Source organism: Chrysochloris asiatica, unplaced genomic scaffold, assembly GCF_000296735.1.
Source record: "Chrysochloris asiatica unplaced genomic scaffold, ChrAsi1.0 scaffold00042, whole genome shotgun sequence".
Taxonomy (NCBI): Eukaryota; Metazoa; Chordata; class Mammalia; order Afrosoricida; family Chrysochloridae; genus Chrysochloris; species Chrysochloris asiatica.
In genome coordinates, this window is record NW_006408560.1 from 14,200,560 (window position 1) to 14,228,499 (window position 27,940).

Genomic DNA, 27,940 nt, shown 5'->3' on the forward strand with positions numbered 1-27,940 from the left:
CTTTGTACAGGCAACAAGATATCATTCTGGTATTTCTGCTCTCAGCCAACAATGATATTCCACTTTCCACGTCCTCTTAAGAATTCGGCTTGAATTTCTGATGTTTCTCTGTTGATATACTGTTGTAACCAATTTCAAATTATCTTCAGTAAAATTTTACTTGCAAGTAATATTGATGATATGCATACCTACATGTCATACATGGAATTATGTTCTGCTAAATTATGTGTTAACTTGGGTGGGCCACAATATTAGTGGTTTTGGCAGTTATGTAATGATGTAATTTGGCAATTATACAATATGTAAGCATCCCCATGATGTGATCCAATGTGATCAGGCAGTCAGTTGTAAGGGGATTAGTGTCAGATGCAACACCCTTACTCAGGTCATAGCCCTAATCCCATGTAAGAGAAGTTTCCTGGAGTGTGACCTGCATCACCTTTTATCTTACAAGAAATAAAAGAAGAAACAAGAAAACAGAGAAAGGGCAATCTGATTACTACTAAGAAATAAGAGGTAAGAGGGAAACATGTCCTTTGTACTGGGGTCCCTTGTGTTGACAACCTCTCATATCCAACAGAAGACTGATGCCAAGACACATGGAGATTTCCCAAGAATGGTGGATCACAGATGTTACAAGTAAACAAAGCCCTTGCTGCAAAGCAAACAGAGGGAGAAAGCCTTCCCCTAGAGCTGGTACCTTGGGTTTGGATTTCTAACCTCTCAATTTGTGAAGACAGGATGAGTTTCTTGTTTGTTAAAGCCATGCAAGTTGATTCTGACTTATAGTGAGCCAGTACAGAGTTTCCAAAGAGCGAGTGGTAAGTCTGAACTGCCGACCTTGTGGTTTGCAGTTCAGTGCTGATTCTACAGGACCATATCAGGAGTCACTGGATAATTAAGATATTACTTTCAATGAAAAATCTTTTCATTATACAATATAAAACTTTCTGTGGCTGTCATGTTAATTACTTTAACCATACTTAGATACATATTTTAAAATATAGCCTTTATGAACCTCAACAGATACTGTAAGATCTTCTGGTATATGTATCTCTTATTCAATTCATTTTCTACACTGTTTCTAGACTCATCATTTTAAAACATAAATCTGCACTCATCACTCACTGTCTTCTCTAAAAATATTATTTTTGATTCCCTATGAGTCAGACTTCTGGTGTGGCACTATAGGATCAGCACTGTACTGCAAATCACAATATCAGCAGTTCAAACCCAACAGCTGCTCCTTGGAAACCCTATGCAGAGTCGTTATGAGTTGGAACCGACTCTACGGCATTTAACAATAACGAGTCAGAATCAACTTGGAAGCAAAATGCAACAATAGCTTCACAGAACGAATATCAAACATCTTAAGAGCTACTTCTGTATTATAAAGCATTATACATTTTCCACAATTACATTATATTTCAGAAATACTGAACTTTTGAGTTTTTACAACATAGAGAAATCTTTACATGTTAGAATATGCTTTCCTACATGCATTTCTCTCAGTCTGAAATATCTGTCTCTATCTGGCAAATTCCTACCCATGTCAAGAATAATATAGTGGGCATTTTAGGTATTTGTGATGAAATCTACATTTGCATATAATATTATATAACTGTAATATTCGAAGTATTTTTCAAACATGGAAGATTAACATGTCTTTAAAATAATGTCAGCTGATAGGTGCTGCTACTTACTCTGTAGTTTTGTAAACGTCAGAATACAGTCCTGCTTTCTGATACTTCTTCTTTGGGGGACGAGGGATCTTCTTTTCCCTTGCAATGAGAGACAGCACAGGCTGCAAGGTACTTTCAGGTTCAGGAGGTTTCTCAGGGGTTTCTGGTGGACTGGGAGTCTCAACTACTGCTTCAGTAAAGCTAAAAAGAGAAGTTTAAGAACAATTTTAATAGTGAAAAATTGTTGCTTTGCAAATGGTTTCATATATAAAAAAAATCACAGATATTAAAACAGCTGTGGAATTTTGTCATCTCGGCATGTCCATGTAAACTACTGAAAACGTGGTCAATAAGTAGAAAACTGGACTTAAAATTTGTAAAACAATTATCAGACATTAGACACTTGTCAGTACAAGACTGTGATTTTTGAAAAAACGAAAATAAGGTAGGTCCTAAAAGTTCATGCCTTTATGACCCTCAAAAGATACTATAAGATTTTCTTGTAAAAAGCACAGTAGTTTTCTGTGCAGAAGTACTTTCTAGACTGTAGTGTAGGCAGAACCTAACCAGACAACAGTCAAATTGATGAGCTGAAAGGAGAAAGTAAAGAACACAGAAGACTGAGACATCTGGAGTTTGTAAGGAAGAGTACCATGAGAAGAAAACAATGAGAGAAAAAAAAAAGAACTCCAGAAACCTTTGAATGAGTTTTCTTTAGTATAAATATATTTTATGCAGAGAATTTTGCCTTTGCCCTTGGTCCTAAGAGTTAATCTATGTTGTTGTTGTTAAGTGCCATCATTGAGTTGGTTCTGACTCATAGTAATCCTATACATGGGGTTTCTGAGGAGTAACTGGTGGGTTTGAACTGCCTATCTTGTGGTTCAAGTCCAGTGTTGATCCAACAAATGTCACATCAGGAGTTGAAGTCTTAACCTGTAAAACCTTAGAAACAGATCAGTAACTGAAATGTTTTGATGGGTCTGAAGACCAGACATTAGGGTTTATGTGAATTATGTCACTTAGGTGGGGACAGGCCAGGACAGAGAGACAACCAAATGGCTGGTATCAGATGACCAGAAAGCGGGGAGAAGGGGAATAATTCAATCAACCATGACTACATAATACACCCAAATATAGACACTGGACAAGAAATTCCCAGACACTGATGCTCATGAGAGAGATATCAGTTGTTGTTAGATACCCTAGAGTTGGTTACCACTCATAATGACAGTATGCACAAAAGAACGAAACACTGTCAGGTACTGTAACATCCTTACAATCTTTGTTATGCATGAGCCGACTGTTGTTGCAAATGTGCTAACACTCCTTGTTGCGGGGTCTTCTTCTTTTTCACTGACCATCCACTTTACCAAACAGGATGTCCTTCTCCAGAACTGACCCCTCTTGATGATACATCACCGAGATAATATGTATGAGAGACGAAGACTGGCCATCTGGGCCTTTAAGGACCATTCTGTCTGTACTTCCAACACAGTTTGGTTTTGCTCTTCTGGCAGTCCATGGCACTTTTAATAGTCTTCTGCAACACCAAAACTCAAGTGCATCAATTCTTCTATGGTCTTCCTTATTCACTGTCCAACTTTCACATGCATATGAGGCTACTGAAAATATCATCAGTTTCCACGATTCTCAGACCAGACAAACTAGGTGGTGCCCAGTGACTACTATCAAATGCTCTGAAAACGATCACATTAGATGGTTCCAGATAAAAGTAGGAGAAACTGTAGAACAAAACTAAAAATTACTAAATCCCTTTCTAAGACAGAAACTCAAAGGGAATCTGCAAGCAGTCTAGTATACTCACTGGTCATTACCTGGGTCTATTGTGAGTGGAAGAGGAGGAAATGCAGCAAAGACGACATCGGCTAAGTTTGACCATGTTTCCATGTCCCACTGAAACCCATTGACCTCAAGCTGAGAAAGAGAAGAGGAAGTCCTGGCTGATCTGAAGTTTAGGGAGATGTGTGACCTCCCAAGACCATGGCACTGGCCTAGCAATAGAGGCTAGAACTGAGAGTGAAAAGTCCAGCTGGTCTGAAGTGCAGGGAGGTGTGCATAAACTCCTAAACTTGCAGCTAGTACTCGTTTGACCTAGCTTGGATGGCTAGCTGACCGGAACTCAATCAGATGAAGATAAAGATGCTTGATACTGTAAGCAAATGTAAACTGGTACAATGTGATGAACTGGACGTTTGTTTAGGGATGCAGTTACTCAAAATTCCAACTGGAATGGAAAGTTTCTTCATATCAAGGAACAAGCTTGTTTCCTCAGTGCATTGGGTTGATAGGGACAGGCAATCTAGACATCAGCTATCAAAAATGGGGGGCTAGAAAAGAATGAAGTAACTGAATTTTAAGATTTCATGAGTGTGCTTTGTTTCAGAACAAGGCATGTAAGGTAGAATCCCCACTGAACAGTTTTCCTCTTCTTCAGATGGATCTGGTGAAAAGGGATGGGGGATGATGCGGATAGGATTTTATGATTCAATTGTGAGTAACTGTTAGCAGGATTGTCATTATCACAGTTATAATTATAGAAGATGTGAAAATAAAAGGGTGGAGTAGTTAAATTTTCATTACAGGAACAGAAGATCCCAGGACCATCAAGTAGAAAGAGTAGAGTGTGAGATCCTACACCAAGAAAAGCAGAGACAGCAGAAGACAGTGGCAGAGGTGATGGCATGGAGAGATAGGGCAGCTGCAGGCTCTAGGCCCATGGACAGAGTAAGGCTGTGTGCCTGCAGGCAGGAGGATGGCTTGTAGAATATGCCCTTGTTGGTGGTGGTGTTGTTAAGTACCATCAAGCAAGTTCTGACTCATCGCAACCTTGCACACGGTTTCCAAGGAGCAGCTGGTAGGTTTGAACTGCTGAATTTATGATTTATAGTCCAGGGCTGATTTTACAGCACCATACCAGGATTCTAGAATATGCCTTTAAATGAATATTATGTATTTTTGTTTTGTTAAGTGTACATCAAATATTTTTGCTTTGTTCATTTGTGAAATATAAGATATAAAAGGGAAACCACTTGGGGGAACTAGGTAGGAGAACCTGTTATTGCAGGGAGGGGAATATAATCACTGAGATAAAACAAAGCGTATAATTTGTTGAATGTAACAACAAACCCTAAAAATTATTTAAAAACAAAACAAAACAAATACCGGACTTACTGGTCAGAAAGAGACTGAAGGAACCTGAGACCGTGGCCCTCAACCACACTTCAGGTTTGGAAAGGAACTCACCCTCCTGGTCTAATTTTCAGCTAAGCAGGAGACAGTTATATAGGGGGACAGCAACACTAATAAGGTAGTCTCACCATGAAATGATTAATCATTCAAAACCAGAAGGGCAACATTTACATTAGGATAAAGTTGAAAAGGGATGGAAAGATGAGTGGAATGCAAATAGGAACCACAGTGAAGAAGTGAAATAACTGTTGTTGCATGGAGGGGATTGCAATCATTGAAATGGAAAAAAGTGTATGCTTTGTAGAACGTAAAACTGATGATCTTGCCTGTAAACCTCATCTACTGCAAAAGACCACAAACAACATAAAGTTAAACAGTAAATACTGAGGATTAATAATATGACATATATAATGCACAGTGGAAAAGTAACAGAAAAAAAATGCTAAGAAATATAAACAAATGCTAAATCTCACTAGTGGTAGCGTAGTGGTTACCAATCGGGCTGCTAATCTCATGGTCAGCAGTTCAAAACGACCAGCTGTTCTGTGGGAGAAAGACGAGGCTTTCTGATCCCATAAAGATTTACAGCATCAGAAGCCCCATCAACAATCTCTAATATGCAAATAAGTACAAATTGAAAGATTTAGGAAATAACAATTAGGAAGTATGTTTCTCACCTATATCAGATTAGCAAACATAAAAAGAAAATTATAATATCTAGGGAAGACAAGAGCCAACGACATATTATATAATTATTTCTCTATATTGTTGTTGTTGTTGTTGTTAAGTGCCATCGAGTCGGGTCCGACCCGTAGCGACCCTGTACAGGGTTTCCGAGGGTGTAAATCTTTATATATGTTACCAAAAATGTAAACTAGTGTGCCTTTCAAGAAGACAAATTAACAACATATATCAAAATCTTTAAACATAATTAGTCTTTAGCTCATTAATTCTAAGAATTTATCATATTGCAATTTAATACGTATATATTTCTCTTACTATGAATGAAGTTACAAAGTGCTCTTTTTTAGGAGTAATTTTTTATTTTGGAAAAATGTTAAAATATAAACATTAAACTATGAAGCAAAGTTTATCATGCTGGAATATTTTGAAGTCAAGAAAAAATATAATTGGACTTAGAATTTAAAAAAATGAATGAATAGAGAAGACAATATGATAGCTAAAGTAATTCTAGTGATACAGATCTATGAGATAAGTACATAATTTCTCTGTGCCTTAATTTTCTCACTTACAAGAGACCTGAACTCAAATTCTCACAGCTCCTTTGCTTCTTAATTGTTCATAATCTGGGATAACCATAAATAAGTATTGTTGTTGTTAAGTGTCATTGAGTCAGTTCTAACTCATAGCAACCCTGAATAAGGTTTCCAAGAAGCACACAGTGGAGTTGAACCACCAACTTTGCGGTTCCAAATGACCTTGCAGTCCAGTGCATTATTATGCAGTGCCACAACAGTACTATAAGTAAGTATGTTGTTGTTAAGTGCCAGAGAACCAGTTCTGACTCACAGAGAGACCCTCCATAGGGTTTCCCAGGATTGGCTGGTGAATCAGATTTTTTGTTAAACAACAGAAAAATGCAGATTTTACACAGTAAAAAGGAAAGGTTAGAAGATTAACTGAAAATTAATCTACACAGATATGGTACAGCTATACAAAGCTAATTTTCTCTACTCATGAATTACCTTTTATTATTCTCTTGCTCTTCCTCTGGTAATGGCTTCTGCTTTTTCGTGGACTGTTCTTCTAACAGCCAACTTTTCCTCTTCAACCCCTTCTTATATTCTGGGTTCAGGTTTACACCCTGAACAACAGCCTCAATGACATCTGTAACTGTATCAGGACCTAGGTTCAATGTTCCTCCTTCTTCTTCATTCAATTCTGGACTGACAAATTGGGCAGCCTGGAATGCTTGCATTGACACCACAGCCTGGAGGGGACATTTCCGAGGTCGACCTGGTCTGCGTTTCACAAAGTTATTCCCTGTCCTGGCCTGCCTTTGAAGTTTTTTGGCTTTTAAAATTTTATTGACATGGTCCAGGTTTTTCTTAGTAGCCAAGATTTTGTCATAATTGCACATTTTCCGAGCTTGGCGCTGCATAGCTTCCACTACACTTCTCTTGATATGAAGAGGGGAACAGCTGCTTGGCAACTTTTCAGAAATGAGTGAGATGCTATTATTACTACAAGAGTCACTAGGGACTGCAGGCACTAGAAGGCTGTCTGGTTTCCCCAGGATTCGCTCCTTGCTATGACTACGGCCAGGACTGGAAGAAGGTGGTACAGAAGCAGTGGCAATCACAGCATCAATATTTTTCTCCATGGGCTCTTGGTCCTCATGTTGTACCATCCGCTGTAGCAGACTATCCACTGAGTCATCTACAGAAGCTCCCAATCTTGGACTTCGAGAGGGAACTCCATTCACTAAAAAAAAAATCACACAGATAAAAACTGAATAAAGCTATTTACTTAAGCAATTTTTACATAGTATAAAAAACAAGAAATATGGATCTATTTTTATAACAATATTAAACATTATAACATCATTCATAGTTGTCTTTTTACTTTTCTGAATGAGTTATATTACAGCTAGTATGAAACAATAAAAATTGGTCCATATTTCCTTAATAGTAGAGATTGAAAAAACAAAAACAAATTCCAATTCTTACTCTGAAATAAGGACCAGAAAGTCAATTTCTTTGTAAATTAAGGTCCAGTTAGACTTGATGAATTAAATGCTAGATAAAAAGCTTTAGATCACATTGGATATTGCTAATTTAGTACTTTTTCTGAGAACATTTTAAAAGTGAATTTTTGGGGGGTAAGACTTTAAAATAAAAACATATAAACATTTGTATAAACTAGTTTAGAAAGAGCATATATTAAAGATTAGGAACAAAATGACCTTAGATAAACCTTGTTATTTTGTTGTTGTAGTTAGTGTCATTGCATTGGTCTGAATTCATTGCGGTCTACGTAGGGTTTCTGAGGCTGTGAATCTTTGTGGGAACATAATAATTTGGTATGGCGCATTGGGATAATATAATGCACTGGACTGCATGGTTTGCAACTCAAATCCACCAACTGCTCCCTGAAAATCCTATAAAGAGTTGCTATGAGTTGGATCCGACAGAATAGAACAACAATAATTTAAGGATCTTTTATTCATAGCAAAGTTTTCATAAAGCCTTTTAAATTAGTGGGCTCTCCTGTTAAGAATTATAATGATTTCTTCTTTTCCTAGCACTATTCACACTTCTAATTATTGGATTAATATTGTAATTCTCAAGCAATGACACATTGAAACAGAGAATGTATACATCAGATTCACCTTGTATTTCCAATGACCAAGGTAGTACTGTAGGATAAGCACTGGACTGTTAACTGCAAGGTTGAGGGTTCAAATCCATCAACCATTCCACAGAAAACAGAGCAGACTTTCTTCTTCCATAAAGATTTACAGCCTTAGAAACCCTATAACAAGATTGCCATGAGTCGGAATCAACTTCATGGCAGTGGGTAGTGGTGATGTTTAGTAGCTATCATATACATATTTGAAGTCTCATTTGTAAAGCACTCCCTTAGCCTGCAGTTGTTAGTTGCCATCGAGTCAAATCTGACTCTTGGTGACCCCATGTGTGAAGAGCAAAACTTTCAAAGCTGTGACTTTATAAAAAAAAATTATTGTGTTACATTTTCAGTCAAAGTTTACACAGCAGATAGAGGTTTCCATTAATGACTTCTACACCATTTGTTAAGTGACACTGGTTACATTTTTCACAGTGTGTCAAGTTTCTCATTAATTCTGTTTTGGTTGTTCTTTTTGCTGTAATCTAGTTTTCCTGCACTCTTGCAGTAGCTTTGCTTTAAATTGTGACCAGTTGGTCTTATAGATGACTTTTTTAAAAAAAAAGTTTTTATTTATTGAGTGATAGTTTACATGGGAGAACATTGGTTTTACACTCATCATCCCATTGTAATGATTACAATTTCCTCCATGCATCACTGTTCAACAGTATTTGCTTCTATTCCTTCTGGTTTTGATTTTTTTGGGGATGTACACAAAACCACTCAGGAATATATAATCATTTAAACAACCAAAAGGTACATTCTGCAAGCCAGCCTCCTGGCTACCAGCACACAACTTTTCACTTTCCATGAGTCTAGAGTCCGCAGCTACCCTCTCTCTCTCCATGTCCTCACATCTGCCTTCATCTCTGGTGTCACTGCTTCTCTAGATAGGGTCCCACATTCTGCTCGTGACCTTCTCCCTTGATGGTCCTAGAGCCCCCTGTTCCTGGATTATTAGATTAACTACTGCCCCCTTTTTGTTACAAAACTTCTACCTTTTCAGTTGTGACAATTGCAATTAGTCATGATAACAATTATTCACTATTGAATCATAAGAATCTTACGCCCATTCTCTTTTCACCAGACCCATCTAGACAAGATGAAAACTACTTAGTGTAGATTCTACCTTCCCGGCACACTCTGAAACTAAACTCCCTATTGAAAACTTGTAAGCCAGTCACTTTGTGTCTTTATTGACCCCCATTTTAGGTAGCCAATGGCTAAGTTGTCCATCCCTATCAATCCTATATACAGAGGGGTTAGGATTGATACTTGATGTGAAGACTCCCTCCCTCTTAGTTGGTATTTTGAGCTACTATATCCAGAAACACATCAAATTGTACCAATTTACACATTTCCTTTATCAAAAATTAATTTTTTAATCTTGCTCTAGTCGAATTCTGATCATCAAGCCATCAAGGCTAGCTCAAATGGTTACTATCTACAAGTCTGGGTGTTTTTGTGTGTCAGCTTCATGTCAGCTTTACGCTTTACGCTTCACTCTTAGCTCTAGCCCTCTGGGGTTATGACCTTGTGGCATGGGATCAGGAAGGAGTCCTGAGGTCTCACAACACTTCGGACCAATCAGCCCTTTCTCCTATCTTTCTCTCATAGATGACTTTTTAAAGGAGGGACAATCCTGGCTATCTTCAAAGAAAGAGTAGGTACATGTTTAGACGGACAACAAAATTCTTCAGTGCAACCTTCTAGGCCTTTTTCTCAGCAATGCAGTTTATAGTTTTCTTAAAACTTGTTCATAAATCCCTGTTATCATACTGAGTAGTAATCAAGACTAACCCTTCAGAATTCTAAAAAAAGTCACTTTAACCTTCTGAGCTGACTTCTCTGCTTTGAATTTAAGTGGCCCAGCAAATTCCCTTGGAAGCCACTATTTTGACTGGTCCTTTTTTTTAAGGCTCTGGTAGCATAGTGGTTACGAATCGGGTTGCGAACGTCAAGATCAGCAGTTCGAAACTACTAGCTGTTCTGCAGGAGAATGATGAGGCTTTCTGCTCCCGTAAAGATTTACAGCCTCGGAAACCCTGTACAGGGTTGCTATGAGTTGGAACCAACTCCATGGCACATAACAACAACATCAAGATGAAGGGAGTCCTGGTATGGCACTGTGGGCTAATGCAGCAGACTGCAAAGTCGTTTAAACTACAAGGTCGGTAGTTCAAGCTCACCAGCTGCTCCTTGAAAACCCTACAAAGGGTTCTATGGGTCAGAATTGACTCAACAGCACGTAACAACAACATCATCAAGATGAAGACTTGAGTGGTACTGAGAGGACTTTATCTGCAGTCATCCACTGATCAGATAGGCATGTTTAAACAGGTTTTGTTTGGAATAAACCCATGAATGTATGAGGTTGAACCCTACTAGAAATACCTTTTATTAAGCAATGTACTGCTAACCGCAAGACTGGCGGTTCAAACCCACCAGCCATTCCTTGGAAATCGTACATCGAGTAACTAAGAGTTAGAATCGATTAGACAGCACTCAACAACACACAAAGATGGAGTCCTGGTTTGGCGCTGTGGGATAGTGCACTCGACCACAAGATGGGTTTGAAATGCAAGGTCAGTGGTTCAAGTTCACCAGTCCCTCCAAGGAAACCCTATACAGGCTCGCTATGAGTAGGAATCAACTCAACGGCACTTAACAACAACACAAACATACAGAAATACCCACATAATTGTATGTATACATACATGCAAATGTAACTAAACTTATTTTCTGGTTATTGCAGTTATAATTGTTATAGTATTTACCCAATCCATCTTTTCTTGTGTACTTCTTTAGTGATATCATACACAATGGCTACCCACATATGGTGTTACCTTTCCAGTCACCAAAAATAACAAGTGTCCAGTATCTAGACAGTAACCCCCCCTATCCTGGTAACCACTGGCTTCAGTATGTACACCTAGTCCTGTCTTTTTACAACAGAGAGAGAATACAGGATTTGTCATTTGTGAATGACTTATTTTACTTAGTATAATGTCCTCCAGATTAATCCACATTTTATTGTGAGAACGTATTGGCACTGTAGGATAAGCACTGAACCACAATGATAGTTTGAACTTCAAGGGCGGCAGTTCAAACCCACTAGCGTCTCATTGGGAATCCTACACAGTTGCTAGAAGTGGGAATAGATTTGATTGCACTTAATAACAACAACAGGGTATATAGCTAAAAGTAGGATTGCTGGATCATAACATACTTTTACTTCTAGTTTTCAGAAGTGACATATTGTTTTCCATAGTGGTTATACCACTAGCAATGGAAAGGGGTTCCAAGATCCCCACATCTTTGCCAATATCTGTTGTTTTAATTTTTTAATCAGTACACTTTAACGAAGTGTCTCATTGTAGCACTGATTTGCATCTTTCTAATGGCTAATGAAGGAGAACTGGTAACACAGTGGTTACGAATCGGACTACTAATCTCAAGGTCAGCAGTTCTTCAGGAGAAAGATGAGGCTCTGCTCCTGTAAAGGTTTACAGATTCAGAAACCCTGTACAGGGTTGCTATGAGTGGAACCAACTCCACACACATAAGCACATAACCAATGGCTAATGAAAGGAGCTCTGGTTGCACAGTGGGTTATGCATTTGGCTACTAACAGCAAGGTCAGCAATTTGAATCCAACACACACTCCAGAAAGATGAGGCTTTCTCTGTGGTGATGTGTTTGTTCCTGTCCTTTACCCACTTAATGGGTTTTCTTTCTTCCTCTTGAGTTGAAGTTTTCTATATGTTGTTGTCAGGTGCCATCGAGTCGGAACCGACTCATAGCGACCCCATGCACAGCAGAATGAAACATGTCCGATCCTGGGCCAACCTCACTAACGCCGCCACACTTGATGCCACCTGGCTGATCCATCTCGTTGGGGGTCTTCCTCTTTTTTTCTGACCCTCCACCTTACCCAGCATGACATCCTTCTCCAGAGACTGTTCTCTCCAGACAATGTGTCCAAAGTATGAGAGACGAAGCCTAGCCATCTTGGCCTCCAAGGAGCACTCTGGTTGCACTTCTTCCAAAACAGATCTATTGGTTCTTTTGGCAGTCCATGGCACTTTCAGTATTCTCCTCCAACACCACAACTCAAAGGCATCAATTCTTCTACGATCTTCCTTATTCACTGTACAGCTTTCACATCCATATGAGGTTATTGAAAATCCCATGGCTTGGGTCAGGCGCACCTTAGTCCTCAAGCTGACATCTCTGCTCTTCCATACTTTAAAAAGTTCCTGTGCAGCAGATTTGCCCAATGCAATACGTCATCTGATCTCTTGACTGCTGCTTCCGCGAGTGTTGATAGTTGATCCAAGAAGAATGAAGTCCTTGACAACTTCAATCTCTTCTCCACTGATAAGAATGCTGTTTATTGGTCCAGTGGTGAGGATTTTTGTTTTCTTTACATTGAGTTGTAATCCATACGGAAGACTGTGCTCTTTGATCTTCATCAGTAAATATATTAAACTGTTATCAGCTATGCCATTCCCGAATATGTTTCCCCAGTCTGTTGGCTGTGTTTTACTCTTCTAGTAAAGTCTTTTGATGCGCAATATTAGCTAATTTTTATGAGGTTCCAATGATACAATTTGACGGCTTTTTGTTCATTAATTTGTTATTGTTAAGTGCAGTTGAGTTCATTCTGACTCACAGTAACCCAATATAAGCTTTTCAAGGCTTTAAAACTTTGCAGGAGCAGAATGCCTCATCTTTTTTCCATGGAGTGGCTAGTGGGCTATCTGATAATTTTGAAAAAACAAAACAAAACAAGTCACATAGTTTTGTTCCTATGTTTCTTCTATAAACTTTATTGTTTTTGGCTTTAACATTAGATTTTTTACTCAATTTTTAGTTATTTTTATTTAAGACCTACTGGAAGCACATCACCAAGAATGCCTTCCTAGGCTCCTCTCGGTGGATTCGAACCACCAACCTTTTAACTAGTAGTTGTTGTTGTTAAGTGCCATCGACTCAGTTTTGACCCTCAGTGACCTTGCATAGGGGTCTCTGAGGAGCTGCTGGTTACCTTGAAATGCCAACCTTATGGTTCAAATCTACTTTGTAGTCCAGCGTATTAACTCACAGCGCCACACCAGGACTCAACTAGTAGAAAAGTGTACATAAACATTTGCACTACCCCAGAAACATTACACTTAATTTTCTGAATTGGTACCATCTTCCCAACTGCTAGCTTGAGAATTGGTTTTTCTTGGTAATCTTTGCTCTTGTCAAGGACATGATGTTGAGCACTATGATTTCGATAAAACTTATTTAACTTTCTTGAGGTAAAGATGGCATAAAATAGAAAGATTTCTGATAGCATTTCTGGTAGAGTAGTCCTTCTAAGAATACATTCTTTTTGTTCTTGTTTTCTACTGTTTGATCTTGTCTTCCTTTGTGAAGGACATTTTCACTTCTTAAAGAATTTTAAGTTTGCAGGTTTTTTCTTTCAGCACTTCAAACACATCATTCCATTCTTTTCTGACTTACAAAATTTCTGACAATAACTTTGCTATAATTCGCTGTTATGTTCCTTTACTAGTAATTCAATTTGTTTTACCAGTGTTTTCATAAATTTGCTAATATTTCTTGATTTGTGTCTGTGTTTATTCTGCTTGTTATCTGTAGAGGTTTTGGGTCTATGAATTTATAGCATTCACAAAATTTGGAAAATTATTGAACATCGCTTTTTTCACTGTCTTCTATATTTAAATACCTCCTGTTGTCATTGGTGTTAGGTGCCATGGAGTCGGTACCCACTCACAGGGACCCTATGCACAATAGAAAGAATTACTGCCAATCCATCTCGCTGGGAGTTAATCTCCATAACACTGACACAGCTTATCAGGACCCACACAACTGAAAGCATTTGCATAGTTAATAAAATATCTTTCTGATATTCTCTGCTTTCAGACATCACCAATGATATCCCTTGTTCCACATCCTTTTCTGAATCCAGCTTGAACCTCTGGAAGTTCTCTGTCAATGTATGGTTGTAGCCGTTTCTGTATTACCTTTAGTAAAACTTTACTCGCATGGGATATAAAAGATATTGTCTGGTGGTTAGTATTCTTGATATTGTACTACAGGCTATTGAAGTTTTATTCCCTTTTTGGTCAGCCTATTTTTACTGTACTTCATTTTGGATGAACTTTATTAGTATTTCTGCAAGTTCATGGTTTATGTTGGTGAACAATATTAAATATACCATGAATTGACAGAAGGACTGAACAAATCTGTCTTAGAAGAAGTACAACCATAATGCTCATTTTAAAGGACGGCTGATGAGATTCTGTCTCACGTGCTTTGGACAGGTTATCAGAAGGTATCAGTCTTGGAGGACAGCATACTTTGTAAAATAGAGGGTAAATGAAAAAGAAGACAACCTCTAATGAGATGGGACTGACACCGTATCTGAGATGATTGACTCAAACATAGGGAGCACTGTGCAGATGGAATGGAACTGGGCAATCTTAGTTCTGTTGCACACAGGGTCACTATGAGTAAGAACTGACTTCATGGCACCTAACGACAATACAACTACAACAGTATCTAAACTGGTCTTAATAGTAATCAGTGGAATTTTCATTTTAGATACTATGTTTTTCCTAAATAGAAGTTACATTTGATATAAAGAAATTTCTATTATTCTTTCCACTATATCTTTTAATTTTCCAATAAAGCTGTTTAAATATGCTTGACGGATAGTTAGTTCCATCATACATCATTTCTATAGCAATTTCATTGACTAATTTTTATATTGCATATGAGCAACATTTTCTTTCTTCTTGGCATGTCTATTTATTTTTTTTATTAAATTCTGGACATTATGGTGTTATACTGTTTAGCATTTTTGGATGTCTTTAAAAAAGTATTAAGGATTCTCCACGATCCTAAGACCAGAAGAATTAGACGGTGTCTGACAACCAACACTAACTACTCTGAAAGGGATCCCATTAGAGTGTCTTAAATAGAGTGGAAGAAAATATGGAACAAAAATCAAAATCATTAGAAAATACCAGGCTTAATGGTGAGAATGAAACTGATGAAACCAGAGACTATGGCCCTTGGTCACCCTGCAGGTCTGGAACTGAACTTAATTTTAATCTAAGCAATAGACAGGTACATATTATGGACAATAACACTAGTGAGGTACATATAACAGGATGGTCAATCATTCAGGATCAAAAAGGTAACATTTATACAAGGACAAATTCAAAAGTCTTGGGAAAGTAGGAGGAATAGAACAGAAGCAAGAAGTTCTGAAATGTCTCAGCTACTGAAATCTTTAACAGAACATGGTTCCACTGTAAAACGTAAGGAATCATTATGAGATGGAACCTACTTGAAGCAACTAGTTTGGTTTTTGGAGCAGTATGACTCTGAGTTGTTTTTAAATCCTTATCATGGTGAGTCTAGTACAGCATTCTTTCTAGGGATAGCTTATTTGTGTTAAGTTGTGTGCACAATGGCATCTCTACAATGGCCCTAGGGAATCACCAAACATTGAAAATGTTTTCTTGCCCTGTGCAAACTCTGGGAGATTTTCAGCTTACCACTCCCTGAGTGTTCTCTTTGTTAAGTTTTACTCTATGCAAACAGAGTCTAGCACTCAGCAAGCTTTAAGAATATTCCTCAAATGGGCATATTAGCTTTTCCAATCTTTCTTTTTAAAAATTCTATACCAATTTTCTCAGTTTCCCTACATTTTGACCTAATTCTTATTTCCCTATCTACTTAACAATAATGGGAGAAGGTCAAATAGTATCAGTAGCAAAAATAGAAGCTATTGTTTACTCAAGAACTAATTTAATGACAGGAGTTTTATATAATTTGTCTAACCCTCGCTATTCTGCAAAGTAAATACAATTAGTCCCAATTTATAGATGAGGAAGCCGTGCTAGAATAGCTTATATAATTTGCGAACTACCACTCGCCTGTTAGTTTGGCGTACTGTGCTGGCTTGTGTGTTGCTGTGATTCTAGAAGCTACACCACCGATATGATATTTTAAATACCGGCAGGGTCACACATGGTAGAAAGGTTTCAGCTAAGCTTCCGGACAAAGGCAAACTAGAAGGACACACGGACTACTTCCGAATATTTAGTCACTGGAAACAACCTTATAACACTGTCAGACAGCACAAGAATACTGTCAGATATAGTGCCAGAAAATGAACCCTTCAGGTTGGAAGAAACTCAAAATATGACTGGGGAAGAGATACTTTCTAAAAATAGAGTTGATCATGATGATGTGAATGGAGTAAAGCTTTCAGGACCTTCATTTTCAGAATGGCAACAATTCAAAATGAAGAGAAACAGCTGTAAACATCCATGAAGAACACGGAAAGTATGAAGCATAAATCTAGAAAAATTGGTAATTGTAATAAATGAAATGGAACATATAAACATCGATATTCTAAGCATTAGTAAGCTGAAACGGACTAGCATCTGCCATTTTAAATCTGAAAAATCACACATTTGTACCATGCTGGGAATGACAAATTGAAGAGGACTAGCATCACATTTTTCATCAATAAGAACATTTCAAGATCTGTCTTGAAATACAACACTGTCTGTTATAGGATCATAGCGATATGCTTATGAGGACAACCAGTTAATACAACTATTACTTAACTTTATGTACCCCAATAAATCCAGTGATGATAAAATTGAAGAATTCTACCAATTTTTTCAGTATAAACTTGATCAAACATGCAATCAAGATGTATTAAGAATTATTGGCAATTGGAAGGCAAAGATTAGTAATGAAGAGGAAGAATCAATAGCTGGAAAATATGGCTTTGGTGATAGAAACAATGCTGGAAATCGCATGGCAGAATTTTGCAAGACCAATAACTTGTTCATTGCAAATATCTTTTTAAACAACATAAAAGATGACTATACACTTGGACCTCACCAGATGGAATACACAGAAATCAAATTCACTACATTTATGAAAAGAGACACTAGAAAAGTTCCCTATCATCAGTCAAAACAAGGCCAGGGGCAGACTATGTAACAGACCATGAACTGTTCACATACAAGTTCAGGCAGAAACTGAGAAAATTAAAACAAGTACTCAAGAGCCAAAATATGACATTGAACATATACTATCTGAATTTATAGATAATCTAAAGAACAGATTTGCTGCATTACATACTGAAAACCAAAGACCAGAAGAGTTGTTTTATGACATCAAGAACATCATACAGGAAGAAAGCAAAAGGTCATTAATATATCCTAAGCATTAGTGAGCTGAAAGAAAGAAGTAAAAGACTAACATGGATGTTAGAAGAAACTCTGAAACTTGCTCTCAGTGTAGAGATGCCACAGAAAAGGGAGAGATGAGATAAAAGAGATGAATAGAAAATTTCATTTTCTTGAGAAGATAAAGTCAAATATTATAAAGAAAGTGCAAAGAGCAGGAGTTAGAAAACCAAAAGAGAAGAATATGTTCAGCAATGCTCTAGCAGACGGAACTGTAGAAAACCTCAAAATTCGACTTACAATATTGATGCAGAAAGCATCAAAAGAAGATGGAAGGACTACACAGAGACAATGTACCAAAAAGAAATGGTCTATATTCAACCATTTATGGAGGTAGCATATGATCAAGAGTCACTAACACTGAAGAAAGAAATCCAAGTGCACTGAAAGCACTGGCAAAGAACAAGCCTCTGGGAATTGGTGGAAAACTAAAGAAAAGAAAAATCCTCACCACTGGAGCAATAAATAACATCATGATAAATGAAAAAAAAAAATGGAAGTCGTCAAAGATTTCATTTTGCTTGGATCAACCATCAGCACTGATGGAAATACCACTCAAATCAAATGACATATTGGATTAGGCAAATCTGTTGCAAAAGACCTCTTTAAAGTGTTCAAGAGCAAAAATGTCAGTTTAAAGACTAAGGTGCGCCTGACCCAAGCCATGGTATTTTCATTAGTCTCATTAGCATGTGAAAATTGGACAATGAATAAGAAAGATCATAGAAGAATTGATACATTTGAATTATGGTTTTGGAAAAAACAAACAAATCTGCACTGGAAGAAGTATGGCCTGAACGGTCCCTGGAAGCCAGGATATTTAGACTTCATCTCTCATACTTTAGACAATATCATCAGGTTGGCCCTGTCCCTGGAGAAGGCTAGTATGCTTGATAAAGTGGAGAGTCAGAAAAAAAAGAGAAAAGACCCCCCATGAGATGGATTCACACACTGTAGCAGCAATGGGTTCAAGCTTAGCAATGACTGCAAAGTTGGTGCAGGACTGGACAGTGTTTTGTTCTGCTGTGCATTGGGTTGCTAGGAATGGGACCAACATCTATTTACAACAAAACTGCCAAGGCTGCACAGTTAAGAACTTGATAAAGCTGAAATCAATCATACCTAATAAAAAAATATACAGTTTTCTACCACATAATGATTCCTTCTCTTCTTACATTTATAACATTTTCAGTCATGTCATATCTATGGAAGCTTTTATACTTTAATTGAACATTTATGGAAGTCTTTTCTGATTAACTTTGCATTACTCCAGCACATAAGCATTTGTAAGACCTTATTTTACAATCACTAGCATTTCATTATGGTTCTCAAATTAAAGCAATTGTAAATAATCTAAGTTATTTGGTTATCAAGGATGGTCTTTTCACATTCATTAGGTGAAATACAGTTCCCAGAATAAAGTGTGAAACAATACATTAATTACAGAGACTGCTTTTATCATCAGTATAAAAGTATTTGCAAACAAGTTAAAGAATATGAAAAGATTTTTAAAAACTACTGCAGGCTTTCATGCTTTCTGAATATTATAAATTATTATGGATTTATGCTCCCAGGATAAAATCTTTTGAGTTAAGTACAAAATCCTCAGAAAAGAGAAAAATGGATAAATACCTTAATAGGTGTGAATATAAGAAGAAGATTTACAGGGACTTCTAGAAAGACAGTGGACTAGGGAGATGGACTAAACGAAGATAATACACACAAAATGAAACAGACACAGATGAAAATTCCGGCATCTAAACTTCAGAAGAAAGGTTAGAGAGGTGAATAGAGTGTTAGCTAGGAGGACAGGTCAAGAATGGATGGCAAAAGAGGAAGATGACTGGTGAACAGCTGGGCCAGACTTGGCTCGAGCATCTAGCGAGCAGTTTAAGAGAAGAGGAAGGCCTGCAGATTCATGCAAGCAACAAAAAAGGTGATTTCTTTTTGTTTATCCATGTTTTCTTGGTGACTATAGTGTTGCCAGCACCCACTCTCAAGCAACCCCAGCAAAGACTGTGCTCTCAGGGAGTTTGGAACCACATAGTAGGGAGTCACAGAAATGTGAGGTGGGGACTGGCTGCACAACCTGGATTCAGGTGGGCTTGGGTCCAGACATACAAATCCCTTAGAGCCACTAGACCAGCATTTAATAATGATGAACCTGTGAAACACCTCACAACATGGCTGAACCTGGAGGGCATTATGCTGAGTGAAATTAGTCAATCACTAAAGAACATTCTATGAGAGAGCAGTGTTGTAAGAAGTTAAAAACAAAAAAAGGTTTTCTTGATAAAAGAAACAAACTCTGATGACTGAGAGTAGGGGGCAGATTTACTCACGGGCTAGAGGGTACATACATGTTAACACATGGAAGACAGATCAGACAATGTACAACAAAGGGGAGGTTAGCAAAGGAAAGATTAAGGCAGCAGGAGACACTGGAAAAATTCAGCAATTAAAATGAATACAGGTAAACATTGTTAACTGTTGGTATATGGAGGGGATTACAATCATGTAATGAAGCAAAGTGTATGATTTGTTGGATGTGAAGGTGATGATATGATCAGCAAACCTTCACTCAATTCATAATAACAAGGAAAAAAATACTTATTTCATCCTCATATTATTACATCTCAAAGACCCAATAAGATATTGAACAGCTCTAGCAAAGACTAACAAAATTTTACTCATCAACCAACACTCATGACATTTATGAAATGATTGCAGCTATCTTGATTCCCTTAATTTAAAAACTTTAATTCAAGAATGAACTATGATTCCCCTCTAAGACTGAAACTCAAAGAGAACACATGAGCAGGTATGTAAGCTTGCTGACAACCATACTGGTCTACTGGTGAGTGGAAGAGGGGAAAAGCAGCAATGAAGATATGGGCTGAGTCTAACCACGTTCCACAGACTCCCGTTGACCTGGAGATTAGAGAGAGAAGAGCAAGGGCTACACCTGGTCCAAAGTGTGGTGAGACATGGGGACATCTGAGCCCATGGACAAGGACATAGTCACAGAGGATTAGAGCTGAGAGTGAAGCATCCAGCTGATATGAAGTGAGAGGGGAGCACAATCATACCCAAAGTTGCAGATGGTACCCATTTGACCTAGCCTCGATGGCTTAATAATCAGAACTCAACTAGAGGAAGATAAAAAAAATTTTTTTTGATAAAGAAAATGAGGGTTAATTGCTACAATTTAATAAACTTGCTCTATACTCATGGAGGTAGTAACTCTAAATACCTATAGAGAGGGAAGGAGTCTTCACAGCAAGTATCAATGATATCCCCTCTGTACACAGGGCAGATAATGATGGGTAACTTAGACATTGGCTACCAAAAATGAGGGGGCAATAAAGGCATGAAGTAACTGGCTTACAAGGTTTCAAGGAGGAGTTTAGTTTAATAGTGTGTGGGGGAAGAAAAAGTCCCCACTGAATAGTTTTCATCTTGTATAGATGGGTCTGGTTAAAAGAGATGGGAATAAGATTCTTATGATTCAAAAGTGAGTAACTGTTATCATGACTAATTGCAACTGTCACAATTGTAAAGGTAGAAGTTTTGTAACAAAAACGAGAGTAGTTAATCTTACAGTCCAGAAACAAAGGACTGTAGGACCATCAAGGGAGAAGAGCACAAGCACGTGACCTTATCCAGAGAAGCAGCGATACCAGAGATGGAGGCAGAGATGGGGACACGAAGAGAGGGAGCAGCTGAGGACTCATGAGAAGAGAAGAACTAAGAGCTGGTGGCGAGGAGACAGACTTTCAGAATGTGCCCTTTGGCAGTGTAAATTATTATATATGCCTGAGTTGGTTTTTGTTTTTTGTTTGTTTGTTTTTTAAAAAGCTAAAGTGGATAGAGAGAAATACTGTTAACTGATGGTTCAATGAGGGGATTATAATCATTGTGATGAAACAAGGTGTATGATTTGTTGAATGTAAAACTTATGATCTGCCCTGTCAACTTTCACTCAATCCACAATAAAAATCTTAAAAAAAAAAAATGAATGAATGAACTATGAGGCACTTGAGAGGGATAAAAAGGAATATCAGGAAACATGATTATAGAAAGCTTGTGAACCTGTCTTCAGCCAATAACTCAGTGAACTATCTAAATGGGGTTCTACAGCTTGTCCAATGAAATAGGCTTGTGGCTGAGCCTTTGCAGTGTATAGGACCTTAGGTGGAGTCCCGAGCTCCATCCAGAACCTTCTGAGGTGTGACATTCTCACTTGACAGGATATGCAGGCCATCCTGGAGTGGCTAGAGGAACAGAAGTTACTTCTTGAAAGATAGACCAGCAGGAAAAATAAAAAACAAAAATGGCAGCCTGACTGAATACTACAAGAACAAGAAAGTTGCCAAGGAGCCATCAAGGCAAGCAATCAAGTCCTTTCGGGATAAACCCCGCTCCAAGACTGAAACTCAAAGGGAACATGCAAGCAGGTATTGGTCTCCTGGTGAGTGGAAGTTGGGAAAAAGGCAGCAATGAAGATATGGGCTGAATTCGACCACATTCCGTACACTCCTGGAGATGAGCAAGAGAAGAGGAAGGGCTGGTTGATCCAAAGTATGGTGATACCTGGGAACTCTTGAGCCCACAGACAAGGACATAACCACAGAGCGCTAGAACTAAGAGTGAAGCATTCAGCTAATATGAAGTGAGGGGAGACGCATGAGTATGCCCAAATTTGCACATACTGCCCATTTGACCTAGCTTCAATGGCTTGATGATCAGAACTTGACTTGTTGTTGTTGTTATGTGCCATGGAATCTATTTCAACTCAGAGCGACCCTGTACAGGGTTTCCGAGGCTGTAAATCTTTATGGGAGCAGAAAGCCTCATCTTCCTCCCACGGAACAGCTGGTAGTTTCGAACTGCTGACCATGAGATTAACAGCCCAATTCGTAACCACTACACTACCAGAGCTCCTTAGAACTCAACTAGAGGAAGATAAATATTTTTGATAAAGGAAACAAGTATAAATTGCTAAAATTTTATAAACTTGACGTATACGTATGGATGTAGTAGCTCAAAATACCAACGAGAGGGAAGGAATCTTCACATTAAGGATCATTTTCATCCCCTCTGTACACAGGACTGAAAGGGATGGGCAATTTAGGCATTGGCTACCTAGAATGGGGGGCAATACAGGCAATAAGAGACTGGCTTACAAGTTATCAACAGGGAGTTTAGTTTCAAGATTGTGTGGGGGAAGGCAAAATCCCCACTAAATAGTTTTCATCTTGTCTAGATGGGTCTGGTCAAAGAAGATGGCGATAAGATTATCAAAAGTGAGTAATTGTTACCATGACTAACTGCAATTGTCACAACTATAAAGGTAGAATTTCTGTTAACAAAAACAGAGTAGCTTATCTTACAGTCCAAGAACAGATGACCCTAGGACCATCAAGGAAGAAGAGCACAAGCAGAATGTGGGACCCTATTCAGAGAAGCAGCAACACTAGAGATGTAAGCAGAGATGATGATATGAAGAGAAAGAGCAGCTGAGGACTCGTGACTCATGGAAAGAGAAAGGCTGTGTGCTGGCAGCCAGGAGGCAGGCTTGCAGAATGTGCATTTTGGTTGTTTAAATGATTATATATTCCTGAGTGTTTTTGTGTATCCAAAAAAAAACAAAAACAAGAGGGAATAGAAGCAAATATTTTTGAATGATGATGTGTGGAGGGGATAGTAATCATTGCAATGAAATGAAGTATAACAGGATGAGTGTAAAACCGATGTTCTCCCATGTAAACTGTCACCACTCAATTAACAATAAAAACTTAAAAAAAAAAACCACAACTCTAAAAAACATATTAAAAAAACAACTATGAGCTGTGCTACAAGATTTCATAGTTAGCTATATATTTTGGTTTATTAAACAGAGATGTTGTTGTTAAGTTGATAAAAGTGCCATTGAGTCAGTGCCTACTCATAGAGACCCTGTACAGGGCTTCTGAAGAGCAGCTGGTGGGTTTTAACCAACATTGTGGTTAGCAATCCAGTGCCACACCAGGACCTACAAATACACCTATGAATATATCTATTAGAGCATGACATGGTTCTGGTTTAGTTATTTGTCTTTAAATTACAAATATAATGGCTGTCTATCCCTGTGCTCACAGAATAAAAGGAAACGCTAGGTCAACCACAATTAATGTTTTGATTGCAAAAAACTGGCATTTTATACATATATATATATATAAATTTTTTTAAAATCGTGAAGTATGTGATAGTTTATATGGAAGAACATTAGCTTTACATTCATCCGATCTTCTTTCATTTCATTGCAATGATTACAATTCCTTACATATATTATCACACAACCAAAGGGTATACCCCTCAAACCTGCTCCCTGGTCATCAGCACACAGCCCCTCTCCCTCTCTGGGTCTAGAGTCCCCAGCCACTCCATCTCTCCATGTCATCATCTCTGCCTCCATCTCTGGCATCACTGCTTTTCTGGATAAGAGTCCTGCACTCTGCTCTTCTCCCTTGATGGTCCCAGGGACCTCCGCTCCTGGACTGCAAAATCAGCCACTCACCTCCTTTTGTAACAAAACATCTACCTTTACACTTCCAACACTCACAGTCAGACCTGTAGCAATCATTCACTATTGAACCACAAGAGTCTTATCCCCATCTCCTTTCATTAGCCCCATTGTGACAGGTTGCAAACCACTCAGTGGAGATTCTACCTTCCTCTGCACCCTCTGGGACTAGGTTCCCTCTTGAAAGCTTGTAAGTCAGTTACTTCTTGCCTTTGTAGCCCTGCCCCTCCCATTTTGGGTAGCCAATGTTTAAATTGCCCATCCTTATTGACCCTGTATACCAAGGGGGTGGGAATGATCCTCTCCATAAAGATTTGTTCCCTCCTTTGAGCTACTACATCCACAAGCATAGGTCAAGTTCATCAAATTGATGCAAATTACTTTTTTTTTTCATCTTTCTTCCTCTAGTCGAGTTCTGGTCATCCCAGTTATCGAAGCCAGGTCAAATGGGTACTATTTGCAAGTATGGGTGTTCTTGTGCATCACCCCTTACTTCATATCAGGCGGATGCTTTACTCTTAGCTCTACTCCTCTGTAGTCATGACCCTGTCCCTGGGCCCAGGATTCCCCAGGTCTCCCCAAACTGCTGGCCAATCAGGTCTCAACCCAGGTTTGTCAGCAGTCTATTGAACGTGGTCAGACTAGCTCACTACTTCATTGCAGTTTTTCCCCCACTTCCCCTTAACGGTGACCAATGTGGTCAGCAGCAGGACCACATGCCAGCTCGTGTATGCCCCTTGACTCTTAGTCTTGGAAGGGGGTCTGCCCTAAGGGGACCTGACCACTTGCCTTGACTACTTGTAGTAGTCAATCAGCATGCCATAATTGTTTTTTATTTGTCCAGCTGGTCTTTCATTTCAAGAAGTAGCTTCTGTTCTAGCCACTCCAGGCTGGTCTGCTTGTCCTTTCAGTGGAAATTTTCCACCTCAGAAGGTTCTGGATTAGGATCAGGATTCCACCTGTACTCTTATGCAATGCAAAGGCTCCTCAGGAAGCCTCCTTCACTGGGACGTTCTAGCCCCATTTTAGGTATTCCAATCAGTTATAGGCTGAAGACAGACTTACAAGCTTTCTATGGTGATATTTCTGACTATTCCTTTCTCTCCCTCTCAAGTGTCTATTTTATAATGGTAGGCAAGGGAAACCAAGATTTAAAAGACAATCAAGCATTCTAACATTGTTTCCCTAGAGCCCTGATGTTCCAAGGTTATGCATAAATCATTATTTACCTCTGTCCCATTTAGCCCATGCAAATCTGCCTAACTGTTCTCCTATCCTCCTTGTTCTTCCATTCCCCTCCCCCTTCTTGGGTACTGCCCCCCTCGCCAGGACCCAAACTATCCTGTGTCTATTCCCTTCCCTGTGCTCCACACATTCACCTCCCTCCCCTCACCCCACATCCCGGTAAGTAGCAAAGAGTCCCCCCTCCCCTTTAGTATGGGTTCTTTTTCTTAGTATTTTACAATTGTGGTCCTATGCAGTATTTCTCATTTTGTGACTAATTTCACTCAACACAATGTCCTCAGGTTCATACATGTTATGCGGTCGCTTGCAGCTTCTTTGTTATTTATTCTTCAAGGTAGCATAATATTCCATTGTGTGTATGTACCACAGTTTATCCATTCTTCAGTTGATGGGCACTTAGGCTGTTTCCATCTTGTTGCTATTGTAAATAGTGCTGCTATGAACATTGGTGTGCATATATCTGTGTTATGGCTCATACTTCTTGTGGATAAATACCAAGTAGAGGAATTACTGAATCATAAGGTATTTCTATTTCCAACCTTCTGAGGAAACACCATATTGCTTTTCAGAGAGGTTGGACCATTTTGCAATCCCACCAGCATCCCAGTTTCTCCACATCCTCACCAGCATTTATTGTCCTCTATATTTTTGATCTTTGCTGTTATTGCTGGTGTGAGACGATACCTCATTGTTGTTTTAATTTGCAGCTCTCTAATGGAGTCCTGGTGTGGCGCTGTGGGTTAATGTGCTAGACTGCAAAGCCGTTTGAACTGCAAGGTTGGTGGTTCAAGCTCCACCAGCTGCTCCTCGGAAACCCTATACAGGGTCACTATGGGTCGGAACCGACTCAACGGCACTTCACAACAACAATGGCTACTGATCATAAACATTTCTTCACATGGCTTGTTGATGCCCAGATCGTCTTGGTGAAGTGTTTGTTCATGTCTTGTGCCCATTTTTTAACGTTTTTTTTTTTTTTGTCTTTTTCTTGTAGAGGCGTTGTAGTTTCCTATATATTTTAGAAAAGAGTTCCTTGTCTGATGCATCATTGAAGAAGATTTTTCCCCATTCTGTGGGTTCCCTTTTTACTCTTTTGGTGAAGTCTTTTGATGCATATAAGTTTTTAATTTTTAGAATGTCACAATCATCTATTTTGTCTACTTTTGTGTAATTTTCAAAATGTTTGGTAGTCTGTGTATGCCCTGTATTAGAATCTGCATATTTGTCCCAATTTTTTCATTGATGGCCTTTATAATTCTGGGATTCACATTTAGCTCTTTAATCCATGCTGAGTTGGGTTTTGTATCAGGGATGAGGTAAAGGTCTTGTTTCAATCTTTTGCATATCACTTTCCAGTTCTGCCAGCACCATCTGTTGAAGAGACTATCTCCTCCCCATTCAATATACTTAAGCCCTTCGTCGAAAATCAATTGGCTGTATGTAGATGGGTTAATTTCTGCATACTTGATTCTGTTCCATTGATCAATGTATCTTTCATTATACCAGTACCAGACTGTTTGACCACTGTAGCCGTGTAGTAAATTTTGAAATCAGGGAGTGAAAGGCTTCCACCCTTATTTTTCTTTTTAAGCAGTGCTTTACGTATCTTGGGTCTCTTTCCTTTCCATATAAAGTTTGAAATTGTTTTTGCCATCTCTTTGTAGTAGTGTTTTGTAGTTTTCTTTGTATAAGTTCTTTGTTTCCCTGGTTACATTTATTCCTAGATATTTCATCCTTTGGGTGGCTATTGTAAATGGTATTGCTTTCTTAATGTCCCTTCCAACACTGTCGTTTTTGGTATAGAGTAATCCAACTGATTTTTATATGTTGATCTTATATCCTGCCACTTTGCTGAATCTTTCCAAGAGGTCTAGTAGCTTTTTTACTGAGTCTTTGGAGTTTTCTATGTTTAGGATCATATCGTCCCTTTAATTCCTACTTTGTTGAGTGTTTTTATCAGGAATGGATGTTGGATTTTGTCAAATGCCTTTTCTGTATCAATTGATATCATGTAGTTCTTTTCTTTTTTCTTATTTATATGGTGGATTACATGAATTGTTTTTCTGATGTTGAACCATCCTTGTATGCCTGATATGAATCCTACTTGGTTAGGATGTATCATTTTTTTTGATGTGCTGCTAGATTCTGTTGGCTACGATTCTGTTGAGAATTTCTGCATCTATGTTCATGAGGGGATACTGGTCTATAATTTTCTTTCTTACTGGTGTCCTTCCCTGGTTTTGGTATGAGGGTTATGCTTGTTTCATAAAATGTATTAGGAAGTTTTCCATCCTCCTCTATTTTCTGGAATAATTTGAGTAGAATTGGTGACAGTTCTTCCTTGAATTTTTGGTAGAAGTCACCCATGAAGCCAACTGGGCCTGGACTTCTTTGGGTTGGGAGTTTTTTGATGACCTGATCAGGTTTTTCTTTTGTTATGGGTCTGTTCAGGTTTTCTTCTTCACTTAGTGTAAGTTTAGGTAGGTTGTGTTTTTCTAAAAATGTATCCATCTCTTTGGAGTACAACTCTTCAAAGTATTCTGTTATTATCCTTTTGATTTCCTTTGGTCCTT

General features: G+C 38.4%; 1 protein-coding gene across 1 annotated transcript in view; it reads right to left on the reverse strand.

Moving 5' to 3' along the window:
• The window catches only part of ASH1L (ash1 (absent, small, or homeotic)-like (Drosophila)), a 329,236-nt gene that overhangs the window by 140,808 nt on the left and 160,488 nt on the right, over positions 1-27,940 (reverse strand). The window contains exons 6-7 of the mRNA XM_006861559.1: positions 6,602-7,340; positions 1,704-1,883 (exon numbers count right to left, since the gene is read on the reverse strand). Coding sequence (XP_006861621.1) covers positions 1,704-1,883; positions 6,602-7,340 — 919 coding nt within the window. The remainder of the gene's footprint in view (positions 1-1,703; positions 1,884-6,601; positions 7,341-27,940) is intronic.